This window comes from Pristiophorus japonicus, chromosome 4 (assembly GCF_044704955.1).
Source record: "Pristiophorus japonicus isolate sPriJap1 chromosome 4, sPriJap1.hap1, whole genome shotgun sequence".
Classification (NCBI taxonomy): Eukaryota; Metazoa; Chordata; class Chondrichthyes; family Pristiophoridae; genus Pristiophorus; species Pristiophorus japonicus.
The window spans coordinates 258,701,735-258,718,479 of NC_091980.1; the positions used below are offsets into that span (position 1 = coordinate 258,701,735).

The window sequence follows — 16,745 nt, forward strand, 5'->3', positions numbered from 1 at the left end:
GTACTCAAAGCGGTGTATCTGTTTTGCAGGGGGATGACCACAGGGGACCCCTGCACTACCTTCGTTGCACTGCTCTTCCTGCTGGTCTTCCATTCCATATCTGGCTGTGGACCCTTCTCCTGCGGTAAGACCAACTCACTACACGTGATACTCACGTCATTCTCAGCATCGTGGATGCTCCAGAGTGAATCCACCCTCAGCTCCAATTCCGCAACGAGGACCGTCAGGAGCTCGAGGCGGATACACTTCTCACACACGTAGTCGTCAGGGACACCGGAAGTGTCCCTGAGTTCCCACATGGTACAGGAGGAGCATATCATGTGACCGAGCTCTCCTGCCATGCCTTAACCCTTAGATACCCTTAAATTGGTAATAACAATGTTACAGTTCACTTACTGATATAAAAAAGAAAAAGAAAAGCTGCTCACCAATCACCAGCCAATCACTTACCCCATTGGCTGTGACGTCACCTTTTGATTCCTTTCTACTTCTATTTTACTTTCTCTCCCGCTGTAGCTGCACAAGCACGCCTTTTATAGGCCGCTCCCCTCTCACCAACTGCCGCTGGCTCTCGATCTCCCGCTGGGCCTTTTATAGGCCGCTCCCCTCTCACCAACTGCCGCTGGCTCTCGATCTCCCGCTGGGCCTTTTATAGGCCGCTCCCCTCTCACCAACTGCCGCTGGCTCTCGATCTCCCGCTGGGCCTTTTATAGGCCGCTCCCCTCTCACCAACTGCCGCTGGCTCTCGATCTCCCGCTGGGCCTTTTATAGGCCGCTCCCCTCTCACCAACTGCCGCTGGCTCTCGATCTCCCGCTGGGCCTTTTATAGGCCGCTCCCCTCTCACCAACTGCCGCTGGCTCTCGATCTCCCGCTGGGCCTTTTATTGGCCGCTCCCCTCTCACCAACTGCCGCTGGCTCTCGATCTCCCGCTGGGCCTTTTATAGACCGCTCCCCTCTCACCAACTGCCGCAGTGGACTCCAGCATTTTCCCAATGACAGATGTTAGGCTAACTGGTCTATAGTTTCCTGCTTTCTGACTCCCTCCTTTCTTAAATAGAGGTGTTACATTTGTGCTTTTCCAGTCCGCTGGGACCACTCCATGATTCAGGGAATTTTGGTAGATTACAATCAATGCATCCACTATCTCTGCAGGCACTTCTTTTAAGACCCTCGGATGCTGCCATCATGTCCAGGGGACTTGTCCACCTTTAGTCCCATTAGTTTGCCTAGTACTTTTATCTCGAGTGATAGTGATTGTTTTAAGTCCCCCCCGCTCCCCCACAATAGCTCCTTGATGATCAATTATTGGGATGTTTTTACCGTGAAGACCGATACAAAATATTTGTTCAAAACTTCTGTTTTCCATTATTAATTCTCCAGTCCCATCCTCTACGGGACCAACGTTTACTTTAGCTACTCGTTTCCTTTTTATATATCTGTAGAAGCTCGTACTGTCTATTTTTATATTTGTATGTATTTGGAGCCAGTAAGGGGCTAGATTTACTAAATCTGCACCGACTTACAGTGTATATTTTCTGTTTTAATATATTTGAGATGCAGAATTTAGAGAAGGTAAACTATAGCAAGAGATTTATAAAAGATTATGTGGCAACTTGCCAATTACATCAGTGCACTGCAATCACTCCAAAGGATTCCAATTGAACTAATGCATTTTTATTTGGTTTACTTAAATGCATGTCACACTAAAGTTATCAAGAAGTGGGGGTGCACAGTAATACAGAGCATTCATACATGTTTGCTGTTGTCATGGCTTGGATTTAAACAAATGTTAAATTACTTACCTTTTTGGTATGGTTTTCATTCTTTGAATGTATTTCAGCCTCCCATGTACAAATGGTGTATCACTGGGACACTTTCCATTTTAAACAGTTGATATGCAGGAGCCATATGTGCAGATGCCCTTTATTTGTGTGTCAGCTGTGGTTCAGTGAGTAGCAGTCACCTCTAAGTCAGAAGGTTGTGGGTTCAAGTTCCACTCCAGGAACTTGAGAATATAAATCTTGGCTGACACTCCATTGCAGTGCTGAGGGAGTACTGCACTGTCAGAGGTGCCATCTTTCGGATGAAACGTTAAAACAAGGCTCCGTCTGCTCTCTCAGGTGGACGTAAACGATCTCATGGCACTATTTCGAAGAAGAGCAGGGAAGCTATCCCCGGTGTCCTGGCCAATATTTATCCCTCAATCAACATAACAAATACAGAGTTTATCTGGTCATTATCACATTGTTGTTTGTGGGAACTAGCTGTGCAGAAATTGGCTATCGCGTTTCCCACAACAGTGACTACACTCCAAAAGTACTTCATTGGCTGTAAAGCGTTTTGAGATGTCCGGTGATCGTGAAAGGTGCTATATAAATGGAAGTCTTTCTTTATTGAACTGCATGGCATAAAGCACTATAATGAGAAGCTAACACAACAGGTATAAAAGAAGCAGTAATTCAGTGAATCAAAGGACAAGTAGAAAACTAAAATTATTTTGTTGCCATTACCTCCAACAGAATTAAGGTACAGTATCAGAATTAAGCACCATGGGCCCAAGTTTACCCCCAGGGTTAGAACGGCGCACCTCCGGTCCAGTCGATCCAGGCCCTTGGCGCAGGGCGGAGCCAGGTCGCCGGGATCTCTGCACATGCACGCTAGAGTGTGCGTGCATGTGCAGTAGCTCCTCGCAGCCCAAATTTCTGCAGGCTGTGTGAGAGGGGCCCGAAGCACTCTGTCCCAGCCCTGGCCGAATGGGCTCCCCCGATGCCGCATTCATGTGAGCAGGCCCCCAATGGCCATAGCAGCATTATTTCAGTGGCTGTGCCTATGTGTGGGCGCACGCTTTGATTTAAAGTATCTTGAATATTTTATGACAAGATTGGGATCTTTACAGCATAACTTGCCGAAGGCATTATTGTCAACCAGCAAGTCAAAGGCAGGAGATGCTCGGCAACAGGGTTAGTGTGCATGTGGGGCACATGAAGGCTTCACGCAGCGTGTGAAAGCGAAGGAACAGGCCAAGAGGGGGCGAGGCAGATGAGGACCTGGCTCGAGCTCAATTACCAAGCTGGCTGAGGCCAGAACAGCAAACTTTGAACACACCGAGGCAAACAACCAACAGCTGCTGGCGCCAATCCAATATCGGTTTGTGGAGTTATTTTGTTGACCAAACCGAATACATTTCATGCGTGTGTGTGTGTGTGTCTCTATCTCTCAAAATCCCCCCCCCCCCAGGTTAAGATGCCACGTTCACTACCCCCAGCCTGCCACGTTGAGCCTTTTCCCTCTCTTCCCCCCGCCCCCCCCTCCCACCCCGTTCAGATGCCGTGTTCTCCCTCCCCTATCCCAGCCGAAGGGACTCCCGCACGGCCAGCCGCTGCCGAGTTTAGTTGAAGGTAGGATTTACTTCAATTCTTTTTTATTGAATACTGGAGGTAGATAATGCGCCAAAATGAGATGCTAGGCGCACAAAGCAAGTGTCCCAGTGGTTCCTTTTTTTCGATTGCTGCCTATTTATATGTGGAGGTTGAACTATATCCAAAGAATGAAAAATAGCATGTACATGTCAGTGTAGGATGTTTCATTTATATAAAAAGAAAATATTTACAGTTTAATGTGCTGCGTGATTTTATTTGCATTTCATGTCTTAGAATTTTTACCAGCGGACTGACAGTTAAGTCTTTAGCGTTGCGCTACATTTTCTTAACACAATTGCACAAATTGCTAATAAACCTTACTAATCTTGTTCATGTGAGGCTTTTCTAATTGGTTAATTTCACACGGGAGGGTTCAATAAATTATAATTTTATCATATTAAATTTAACATGTTGCCTATTGAAAGTGCAATTTGAGTTTTGATTTGCCAGAAAACTTGCCACAGCTTGGGGTATATTGTCGATAACTGCACAAAGAATGATCAGAGCTAAGTAATTCAAATAGCTTGTGATTAAGCCCAAGTTTCTCATATATAGGATATATGGAGGAAGCTGCAGTTTAGTCTGACTACATATTTCAGGAAGAAACGAGACTGAAACCCTCAAGTGATGAGCTGGTCACAGGTTCAGTTCCCTCCAGAAATATTTGCTATATTCAACACAAATACAGAATTCTATTTGTGCTGGAACATAAATATTTTTGGAGATGTAAAACTTATTACAGTTTTTTTTTAGCTAGAGTGAATTCTTGCGGTTGCAATGCGCAGGGAATGCTTGTGACCGACATAATGTGGCTCTGTTGAAACTACAGAGAAGAACGATCTTTAATGGCATCAAAAGATTATCCCAAAATCAAATAATAAACTAGATTTGTTAGCTATTGAAGATATATCAAAAAAGACCACATCCAATTTTTGTTTTAAGTTGACTAGCAATTGGCATATCCCAATAGTCCAGTACAGGCACACCCAATTTAGCACCATTCCATACAGACCAGATGTGCCAGGTTTGAATATCAGCCTGATTGGCCTATCTTACTCAGGGCAGTCATTGCCGCTGGACACTCTTAAAAACATCTCTAGTTTCAACAGGACTGTTATTTGAGGTCAAAAGCACTATATGCTCTCTGCACCAGCAAGAATTGCCTTGAACCAAAAATTGCAATTTATATTTCCAAGAATATTTTTGTTCCATCAGGCACACAATTTGCATTTTTGTATCGAAAATTGTAAATATTTCAGGATATCATGGAAGACCTACCCTGACAAGAACTGGAAATACTGCCTTGTGATGAAAGTTTACATAGCGGATGTCTGAGCTAGTGCTGATATTAGTTCACAATAGTTCCCCATTTTGCTATTTAATGGCTTTAAACAATAAATATTTGCTGATACACATCTAATGGTTTACAAACTTATTTCTCCCTTTTTCATCTCCCCCTCTTCGAAAGGCACCAACTCTTGAATGTGTATAGTTCTATAGCAGTTTCAGCTCTCCGGTCTGTCACCCAAATGGTCATCCTTTGTATGAGCCCAGGTAGTTTTGGCAGGCTATTCAATCACACATGGCACCACAATCAAGCCCAAACTCGCCTGATGTCTACACACCTGAACTTTCCAGCATGTACACAGCAATTATGAGCCCTGGCTCGCCAAGGGATACTGAGGCTAATTAGAAACATAGAAAATAGGTGCAGGAGTAGGCCATTTGGCCCTTCGAGCCTGCACCGCCATTCAAGAAGATCATGGCTGATCATTCCCTCAGTACCCTTTTCCTGCTTTCTCTCCAGACCCCTTGATCCCCTTAGCCGTAAAGGCCATATCTAACTCCCTCTTGAATATATCCAATGAACTGGCATCAACAACTCTCTGCGGCAGGGAATTCCACAGGTTAACAACTCTCTGAGTGAAGAAGTTTCTGCTCATCTCAGTCCTAAATGGCCTAGCCCTTATCCTAAGACTATGCCCCCTGGTTCTGGACTTCCCCAACATCGGGAATATTCTTCCCGCATCTAACCTGTCCATTCCCATCAGAATCTTATACGTTTCTATGAGATCCCCTCTCATCCTTCTAAACTCCAGTGAATAAAGGCCCAGTTGATCCAGTCTCTCCTCACATGATAGTCCAGCCATCCCTGGAATCAGTCTGGTGAACCTTCGCTGCACTCCCTCAATAGCAAGAACGTCCTTCCTCATATTAGAGACCAAAACTGAACACAATATTCCAGGTGAGGCCTCACTAAGGCCCTGTACAACTGCAGTAAGACCTCCCTGCTCCTATACTCAAATTCCCTAGCTATGAAGGCCAACATACCATTTGCCTTCTTCACCGCCTGCTGTACCTGCATGCCAGCTTTCAATGACTGATGAACCATGACACCCAGGTCTTGTTGCACATCCCCTTTTCCTAATCTGCTGCCATTCAGATAATAATCTGCCTTTGTGTTTTTGCCCCCAAAATGGATAATCTCACTTATCCACATTATACTGCATCTGCCATGCATTTGCCCACTCACCTAACCTGTCCAAGTTACCCTGCAGCCTCTTAGCACCCTCCTCACAGCTCACACTGCCACACTCAGTTTAGTGTCGTCTGCAAACTTGGAGATATTACACTCAATTCCTTCATCTAAATCGTTAATGTATATTGTAAAGAGCTGGGGTCCCAGCACTGAGCCCTGCGACACTCCACTAGTCACTAGTCACAGGTGTAGTACTCCAACTGCTCCTCTGGCTATCAGCAAACTCAGACTGGTAATCAAACTTGGGTAACTCAGTGCTGCACTGGATGGCTCCTTTTACTGGGCTTTGGTTATGTTTTCCTTTTGAAGTATCTGCTGTAGCTGAAGTACATATTTTAATATTTGATTTGGCATATATTTTCTGTGCTTTCTTGATGATGGTAGAAGTCGTAACTGAAGTTGGTTTAGTATGGGAGCTGCAAATGAGTAATCTGCACTCCTATGTATTAAAAACCAGAGACAACCCAACAAAGAATATTTGTTTATATGGGCTTTAATGCCAAGGAAGAAAATTTATGGATTTGCGATATGCAATACTCAAGCTTTCTCAAATGAAGCCATTCCAATTTTTGTAAATATTTACCGGACGGTCTAAACAAACATCCATTGACTGAAACTGATGTGGTATATGAAAAACACCAACCTGGGCAAACATTTTAATTGGAACTAATTTGTATTCCCAGAATGTGGATTTAATCCTTTGAGCTGAATTTAACTTAATAGCAACCTTAGTGTAAATTATTCTAGGCCAAATACTCAAAAGTTTCAAAAAGTAATAACGTGTCTTCTTAAAAACAGAATTGCAGATGGAAAAGGTAATAAGGAGAAATAAGATTCTGAATTTTCTTTATTGGGACTGTAAGGGTAATTTTCTGACTGTGTTCCCAGCAGGGTTCTTGTCCAATGGAACTGTATATTTAGAAATTTGGCCAATGCTGTGCATGATTTTCAGAACGTTTAATGACCAGAAAATAATGTGCAATGTGTGCCAAATGCGCAGTAAACGTCCCTGGTACATAAATCTCCAGAGCGGAAGTGAATGTTGGAAAATGACCTCTACTGAATACAAAAGTAAGAAGATGATGAGTGTGTAAAGACACTGATTAAACTGCAGTCGAAGTGGCCCAATATAAGAAATGGTACTAGAGCCATGGAAAAGGTACAGCATAGATTCACTAGGATAATAGGATATGGTATGAAAGGATATTGCTGATTTATGATTGACCATGCAGTTTATGGCTATCTTTATTGATACTCCGTTGTTTAAGAACTACCAAAATGAAACCTGCAAGCTGCAACCACTTCTTTGAACCTGTAAAGGCAAGGTGACAAAGCTTAGATAAAGAGGTGGAATTTAAGGAGGGTCTTAAAGGAGAAGAGGTAAGTGGAGACGCAGATAGGTTTACAAAGGAAATTCCAGAGCATAGGACCCAGGTGACTGAAGGCATGGCTGCTGAAGTTTGTGAAAACTTATATGTGGCACTTTTAGCCCCTCTTTAAATATATGCAAGAAAATGTTATTTATGGAATTTGATACAGATTTGTAGAATTCTTAAGATATACAAAAATATTAAAATATTTTGTTTGAGCATAACTGTTTCAAATAGTTACATTTACAACTCTAAAGCTGAATTTCCAATCTAGCCATGTGGCTTTAAGATAAAGACAGGGAGAGAAAAACTCATTTTACAGAGTACTCTGGGAGAAATATATACATTATGGAAAATGTTAATGAGTAATAAGATTTTTTTTTAGGGGGACCCTGGTTTAAAATTATGATTTTAGTTCTTTAAGCCTTTTAATTTGGCAATCTTTGCAGCTGCATACTGTTAACTATCCTTAAATATTTGAATTCTTGCTCAAAATCTTCCAACATTCAACTCATTTGAGGGTTCGTGCATCAACTATTGCACCCTGCTTCCATTATTGCTTATGACACTCGTATGTTAATCTCACTCATGCACACATGTATTGTTAATAAGTATTATACGGTGTCCAGGTTTAAGAAACGTAGAAAAATTAAAGCATTTATCTTGAGAAATTCCAACCTGAGATTTAATATTGTTCACAATACTCAACTGAAATTTTTTTAGCAAACTCCGTTGGATCCACATATTTTGCCTAAAATTGAGTTTCAGTTGTTATATGAAATTATAATGCTGAAACATTACCTGCCAGTAGTTGAGTAGTTAGCGAAAGGGACGAGAAACAATAAAATGTGAAGATACTCAATTGGAAAAGGGCTAATTTCAGGGAGTTAAAAAGGGATCTGGCCCAGGTGGATTGGAAACAAATTTGGGCCGGATTTTTGCGAAGTTTGCGACCGGGTTTTCGCCACAATTTGACCCTCTGCGATGAAAACTCGGCCGCAAAGCCCAGGCGGGATCCTCGGGTACCTGTTTGCGGTGGCGCTTCCAAGTATCACCAGGGTGAGGTGCGCCGACGTGCAACGATGCGGATTGCGTTTGCGTCGGACTTTCGGCTCTAGCCTGACCCGTCCGCCACGTCCAGGATAGCGACAAGTCAAACCTATCGGTGCAGCCCTGCCAGCAGCGGTAAGTATGAAAACCTGCAAAAAAAGTAAGTTAAAGTTTTTATTTTTCACTTTTTGTTCAGCGATTTGATAGATAAGGATCTTGTAAATGCTTTTTGGAATTTTTTTTTTCCCCCTCTGAAGGCCTCTCTTGCAGCGCTCCCGGCCCTGGACTAAATTTGGCGAAACTCGTGTTTTTGTGCCGCAAATGCTTGTGCAACGCCCCCCCCCCCCCCGTTACTGGTGCGCCCCGACTCAGACATAAAGGCTGAAAGTTCGGGCTAAAAACAGTAGCACAGCGCAAACGGTAAGTTTCACGTATCACTTCTGTTTTTGCCGAAAAACCCCGAAAGCCGAAAATACAGCCCAAAGATTGGCAGTTAAAACAGTGAATGAGCAATGGGAGGTCTTCAAGGAGGAGATAGTTCGGGTACCGACTAAACACATTCCTATCGGGGGGGAAAGGAAGGACATGCAAAGTAAGAACTCCCTTGAACACTAAAGCTAAAGAGATGAAAATAAAACGGCAAAAGAAGGCTTATGAAATCAAATTCATAATACAGTAGAGAATCAAGTAGAATGCAGATAGTGCAGAGAAAAACTGATCAAGGAAATAAGAGGGGCAAAGAGAGTGTATGAGGAACAATGCCACAGTAAATTTTGAGGCGGTAGAGAAATTGGATAGGATAAAAATAGTTAGAGGAGGTATCCCATCAGGACTGGAGTACATTTCTACTTTGAGTCCTGCTAACTGTTTTCGTACTGCTATCTATTTTAATCCTATACATAATTGAAAAGGAAAAGAAATTGCAGGGCTCTGGGGGAAAAAGCACGGGAGTGGGACTAATTGGATATCTCTTTCACAGAGAAATCACAGGAACTATGGATCGAATGGCCTCCTTCAGTGCTGTTAGATTCTGTAATTCTTTGTCATTGGAAAAGAAGTAAGAACAGAAGAATTAGGAGCAGGAGTAGGCCAACACGACCCCTTGAGCCGACTCCGCCTTTCAATAAGATCATGGCTGATCTACGACCTCAACACCACTTTCCTGCCCTATCCCAATAGCCTTTATTCCCCTAGAGTACAAAAATCTATCTCAACCTTGAAATATACTCAACGACTGAGCATCCACAGCCCTTTGGGGTAGAGAATTTCAAAGATTCACAACCCTCTGACTGAAGAAGTTCCTCCTTGTCTCAGTCTTAAAAGGTTGTCCCTTTATCCTGAGACTATGGCCCCTAGTTCTGTACTCTCCAGCCATGGGAAACAAACTCTTAGTATCTATCCCATCAATCCCCCTCAGATTCTTGTTTGTCTCAAAGAGATCTCCTCTCATTCTTTAAAATTCCAAAGAGTATAGGCCTAATCTATTCCATCTCTCCTCATAGGACAACCCTCTCATAGAAAATAGGTGCAGGGGTAAGCTATTCGGCCCTTCGAACGTGCACCACCATTCAATAAGATCATGGCTGATCATTCACCTCAGTACCCCTTTCCTGCTTTCTCTCCATACCCCTTGATCCCTTTAGCCGTAAGAGCCATATCTAACTCCCTCTTGAATATATCGAACGAACTGGCATCAACAACTCTCTGCGGTAGAGAATTCCACAGGTTAACAACTCTCTGGGTGAAGAAGTTTCTCCTCATCTCGGTTCTAAATTGCTTACCCCTTATCCTTAGACTGTGACCCCTGGTTCTGGACTTCCCCAACATCGGTAATCTTCTTCCTGCATCTAACCTGTCCAGTCCCGTCAGAATTTTATATGTTTCTCATTCTTCTAAACTCCAGTGAATATAGGCCCAGTCGATCCAGTCTCTCCTCATATGTCAGTCCTGCCATTCCGGGAATCAGTCTGGTGAACCTTCGCTGCACTCCCTCAATAGCAAGAATGTCCTTCCTCAGTTTAGGAGACCAAAACTGAACACAATATTCCAGGTGAGGCCTCACCAAGGCCCTGTACAACTGCAGTCAGACCTCCCTGCTCCTATACTCAAATCCCCGAGCTATGAAGGCCAACATGCTATTTGATTTCTTCACTGCCTGCTGTACCTGCATGCCAACTTTCAATGACTGATGTACCATGACACCCAGGTCTCGTTGCACCTACCCTTTTCCTAATCTTCCGCCATTCAGATAATAATCTGCCTTCATGTTTTTGCCTCCAAAGTGGCTAACCTCACATTTATCCACATTATACTGCATCTGCCATGCATTTGCCCACTCACCTAACCTGTCCAAATCACCCTGCAGACTCTTAGCATCCTCCTCATAGCTCACACCACCACCCAGCTTAGTGTCATCTGAAAACTTGGAGATATTACACTCAATTCCTTCATCTAAATCATTGATGTATATTGTAAATAGCTGGGGTCCCAGCACTGAGCCCTGCAGCACCCCACTAGTCACTGCCTGCCATTCTGAAAAGGACCCATTGATCCCGACTCTCGGCTTCCTGTCTGCCAACCTGTTCTCTATCCACATCAATAGATTACCCCCAATACCATGTGCTTTAATTTTGCACACCAATCTCTTGTGTGGAACCTTGTCAAATGCCTTCTGAAAGTCCAAATACACCACATCTACTGGTTCTCCCTTGTCCACTCTGCTAGTTACATCCTCAAAAATTTTTAGAAGATTTGTCAAGCATGATTTCCCTTTCATAAATCCATGCTGACTTGGACCGATCCTGTCACTGCTTTCCAAATGCGCTGCTATTTCATCTTTAATAATTGATTCCAATATTTTCCCCACTATTGATGTCAGGCTAACCGGTCTATAATTCCCCGTTTTCTCTCTCCCTCCTGTTTTAAAAAGTGGTTTTACATTAGCTACCCTCCAGTCCATAGAAACTGATTCAGAGTCGACAAGACTGTTGGAAAATGATCACCAATGCATCCACTATTTCTAGGGCCACTTCCTTAAGTACTCTGGAAAGCAGACTATCAGGCGCTGGGGATTTATTGGCCTTCAATCCCATCAATTTCTCGATCACAATTTCCTGACTAATAAGGATTTCCTTCAGTTCCTCCTTCTCGCTCGACCCTCGGTCCTCTAGTATTTCTGGAAGGTTATTTGTTTCTTCCTTCGTGAAGACAGAACCAGAGTATTTGTTCAATTGGTCTGCCATTTCTTTGTTCCCCATTATAAATTCACCTGATTCTGACTGCAAGGGACCTACATTTGTCTTCACTAATCTTTTTCTCTTCACATATCTATGGAAGCTTTTGCAGTTAGTTTTTATGTTCCCAGCAAGCTTCCTGTCAAACTCTATTTTCCCTAATTAAACCTTTTGTCCTCCTCTGCTCAATTCTAAATTTCTCCCAGTCCTTAGGCTTGCTGCTTTTTCTGGCCAATTTATATGCCTCTTATCCCTATCCCTAATTTCCCTTGTTAGCCATGGTTGAGCCACCTTCCCTGTTTTATTTTTACTCCAGACAGGGATGCACAATTGTTGAAGTTCATCCATGTGATCTTTAAATGTCTACCATTGCTTATCCACCGTCAACCCTTTTAAGTATCATTCGCCAGTCTATACTAGCCAATTCACGTCTCATACCATCGAAGTTACTTTTCCTTAAGTTCAGGACCCTAGTCTCTGAATTAACTGTGTCACTCTCCATCCTAATAAAGAATTCTACCACATTATGGTCACTCTTCCCCAAGGGGCCTCACACAACAAGATTGATAATTAGTCCTTTCGCATTGCACATCACCCAGTCTAGGATGGCCAGCCCTCTATTGGTCGAGAAAACCATCCCTAATACACTCCAGGAAATCCTGCTCCACCGTATTGCTACTAATTTGGTTAGCCCAATCTATATGTAGATTAAAGTCACCCATGGTAACTGCTGTACCTTTATTGCACACATCCCTAATTTCTTGTTTGATGCTGTCCCAAACCTCACTACTACTGTTTGGTGGTCTGTACACAACTCCCACTAGCGTTTTCTGCCCTTTAGTATTCCGCAGCTCTACCCATACAGATTCCACATCATCCAAGCTAATGTCCTTCCTTACTATTGCATTAATTTCCTCTTTAACCAGCAACGCTATCCCACCTCATTTTCCTTTCTGTCTATCCTTCCTAAACGTTGAATACCCCTGGATGTTGAGTTCCCAGCCTTGGTCACTCTGGAGCTATGCCTCCATAATCCCAATTATATCATATTTGTTAATAGCTGCCTACGCAGTTAATTCATCCACCTTATTCCGAATACTCCTCGCATTGAGGCACAGGGCCTTCAGGCTTGTCTTTTTAACACACTTTGTCCCTTTAGAATTTTGCTGTAATGTGGCCCTTTTTGATTTTTGCCTTTGGTTTCTCTGCCCTCCACTTTTACTTTTTTTCTTTCTATCTTTTGCTTCTGCCCCCATTTTACTTCCCTCTGTCTCCCTGCATAGGGTCCCCTGCCCCTATGATATTGGTTCCGGTCCTGCCCAAGTGCAGACCGTCCGGTTTGTCCTGGTCCCACCTCCCCCAGAATCGGTTCCAATGTCCCAGGAATTTGAATCCCTCCCTCCTGCATCACTCCTCAAGCCACGTATTCATCTTAGCTATCCTGGTATTTCTACTCTGACTAGCACGTGGCACTGGTAGCAATCCTGAGATTACTACTTTTGAGGTCCTGCTTTTTAAACTTAACTCCTAGCTCCCTAAATTCAGCTTGGGATTCATGCCAGGGATTCATCTAAAATAAAGAAAAACTTGCATTTATATCGCGCCTTTCACGGCCACCGGACATCTCAAAGCGCTTTGGAGCCAATGAAGTACTTTTGGAGTGTAGTCACTGTTGTAATGTGAAAAACATGGCAACCAATTTGTGCACAGCAAGCTCCCACAGGCAGCAATGTGATAATGACCAGATAATCTGTTATGTTATGTTGATTGAGGGATAAATATTGGCCATGACACCGGGGATAACTCGCCTGCTCTTCTTCGAAATACAGGGTAGTGCCATGGGATCATTTACATCCACCTGAGAGAGCAGATGTTTAACATCTCATCCGAAAGACGGCACCTCCGACAGTGCAGCACTCCCTCAGCATTGCACTGGAGCATCAGCCTAGATTTTTGTGCTGAAGTCCCTGGAATGGGACTTGAACCCACAACCTTCTGACTTGGAGGCAAGTGTGCTATCCACTGGGCCACAGCTGAATCTAGTGAACCTTTGTTGAACTGCCTCAAAGGCAAGTATCTCCTTCCTTAGATAAGGAGACCAAAACTGTACACAGTACTTCAGGTGTGGTCTCACCAAAGCCTTGTACAATTGTAGTAAGACTTCCTTACTCTTGTACTCTAACCCCTTAGTAATAAAGGCCAACATGCCATTTGCCTTCCTAATTGCTTGCTGTGCCTGCTAGCTAACTCTTGTTTCCTGTACGAGGACACCTAAATCTCTCTGAACAACAACATTGAATAGTTTCTCAGCATTTGAAAAATAATCAGATTTCTATTCTTCCTATCAAAGTGAATAACCTCACATATCCCCACAGTAGACTCCATCTGCCACCTTACTGCCCACTCACTTAACCTGTCTATATACCTTTGCAGGCTCTTTATGTCCTCCTCGCAGCTTACTTTTCCACCTAGCTTTGTATCATCAGCAAACTTAGATACATTACACTCTATCCCTTCATTTAAGTCATTGCTTTAGATTATAAATAGCTGAGGCCCAGCACCTGATCCTTGTGGCACCCCACCTGAAAATTGGCAATCTAAAATATCCATTAACCAATCCTCTATCCATGCTAATACATTATCTCCAATCTCATGAGCCCTTATCTTCAGTAACAAACCTTTTATGTGCCACCTTAGCAAATGCCTTTTGGAAATCCAAATATACTACATCCACTGGTTCCCCTTTATCTACCCCAGCTAGTTACATCCTCAAAAAATGAATACATTTGTCAAATGCCATTTCCCTTTCATAAAACCATGTTAACTCTGCCTAATCATATTATGATTTTCTAAGTGCCCTATTACCACTTCTTTAATAATGGATTCCAGCATTTTCCTGATGTCAGGCTAACTGGCCTGAAGATCCCTGTTTTCTCTCCCCCTCCTTTCTTCAATAGCAGGGTTACATTAGCTACTTTCCAATCCATTGGGACCTTTCCAGAATCGAGGGAATTTTGGAAGATCACAACCAATGCATCCACTATCTCTTGGATGTACTCCCTCAGGTCCAGCGGATTTGTTGACTTTTAGTCCCATTAGTTTCCCAATTAGCCCCTTGGTTCCCCAATATTTTTGGTATACATTTTGTGTCGTACTGTGAAGACAGATACAAAATGTTTATTTAAGGTCACTGCCATTTCCTTGTTGTCCAATATAAGTTCTCTTGTCTGAACCTCTAAGGAACCAACACTTGCTTTTGCTACTCTCTTCCTTTTTACATACTTGTAGAGGCTCTTGCAATCTGTTCTTATATTTCTTGCTAATTTACTCTCGTTCTATTTTCTCCCTTTTTATCCATTTTTTGAGTCATCCTTTGCTGGTTTCTAAAGCTCTCCCAAACATCCGGCTTGCTACTCTTCTTTGCAACATTATAAGCTCTTCTTTTAATCTAATACTATCCTTAACTACTTTAGTTAGCCGCAGTGGATCACTTTCCCATGGATTTTTTATCCCTCAATCGAATGTATATTTGTTGAGAATATTGGATTATTTCTTTAAATGTTTTCTACTACTTCTCTACCGTCCTATCTTTTCATCTAGTTTCCCAATCTACCTTTGCCAATTCACCCCTCATACCTACGTAATTGGCTTTACAGAGAGACAGACTATTATCTGAATGGTGACAGATTAGGAAAAGGGGAGGTGCAACGAGACCTGGGTGTCATGGTACATCAGTCATTGAAGGTTGGCATGCAGGTACAGCAGGCGGTTAAGAAAGCAAATGGCATGTTGGCCTTCATAGCGAGGGGATTTGAGTACAGGGGCAGGGAGGTGTTACTACAGTTGTACAGGGCCTTGGTGAGGCCACACCTGGAGTATTGTGTACAGTTTTGGTCTCCTAACTTGAGGAAGGACATTCTTGCTATTGAGGGAGTGCAGCGAAGGTTCACCAGACTGATTCCCGGGATGGCGGGACTGACATATCAAGAAAGATTGGATCAACTGGGCTTGTATTCACTGGAGTTCAGAAGAATGAGAGGGGATCTCATAGAAACGTTTAAAATTCTGACGGGTTTTGACAGGTTAGATGCAGGAAGAATGTTCCCAATGTTGGGGAAGTCCAGAACCAGGGGTCACAGTCTAAGGATAAGGGGGTAAGCCATTTAGGACCGAGATGAGGGGGAACTTCTTCACCCAGAGAGTGGTGAACCTGCGGAATTCTCTACCACAGAAAGTTGTTGAGGCCAATTCACTAAATATATTCAAAAAGGAGTTAGATGTAGTCCTTACTACTTGGGGGATCAAGGGGTATGGCGAGAAAGCAGGAATGGGGTACTGAAGTTGCATGTTCAGCCATGAACTCATTGAATGGCGGTGCAGGCTCGAAGGGCCGAATGGCCTACTCCTGCACCTATTTTCTATGTTTCTATGTTTCTATTTAAGTTTAAGACTCTATTTTCGGACTTAGAATTCCACATTAAGTTTGAGAGTGACATTCTTATCATCATATTATGATCACTCTTCCCTAGAGTATCCTTTATTATAAGATTACTAATTAATCCTGTCTCATTGCACAAAACTAGATTTAAAATAGCCTGTTCCATGGTTGGTTCCATGACATATTGTTCTCGGAAACTGTCTCGAATGCATTCTATGAACTCGTCCTCTAGACTACCATTGCCAATTTGATTTGCCCAATCTATATGAAGATTGAAGTCGCCCATGATTATTGCATTACCTTTGTTACAAGCTCCTATTATTTCTCGATTAACACTCTGAACTACAATATAGCTACTGCTAGGGGGCCTATAAGCTACTCCCACCGTTGTTTTCTGCTCCATGTTATTACTTGTCTCCACCCACACTGATTCCACTTCCTGATCTTCCGAGCCAAGACCCTTTCTCGCTACTGTCCTTAAGTCATCCTTAATTATCAGGGCTACCCCACCTTCTGTTCTAGCCTGCCTGTCTTTTTGAAACGTCACCTTGCAACTATGTCTCTGTAATGGCTAATATATCAAAGCCATTTATCTCTATTTGTCCCACTAATTTATCTATCTTGTTACAGATGCTTCGTGCATTCAAATAAAGGGCCTTTAATTTTAATTTTTTACCAGTATTCCCTGCTTTGAC

At 42.9% G+C, this 16,745-nt stretch overlaps 1 protein-coding gene across 4 annotated transcripts in view; it reads left to right on the plus strand.

Moving 5' to 3' along the window:
* The window catches only part of LOC139263376 (serine/threonine-protein phosphatase 2A 56 kDa regulatory subunit gamma isoform), a 181,448-nt gene that overhangs the window by 49,991 nt on the left and 114,712 nt on the right, over positions 1-16,745 (plus strand). The window contains exon 1 of one of the 4 annotated variants that reach the window (XM_070879382.1): positions 30-124. The exons of the other annotated variants lie outside the window; for them this stretch is intronic. Within the exon in view, the coding sequence (XP_070735483.1) occupies positions 34-124 (91 nt within the window). The 5' untranslated portion in view covers positions 30-33. Of the gene's footprint in view, positions 1-29; positions 125-16,745 lie in introns of those variants that run through there. 4 annotated transcript variants of the gene reach the window in all.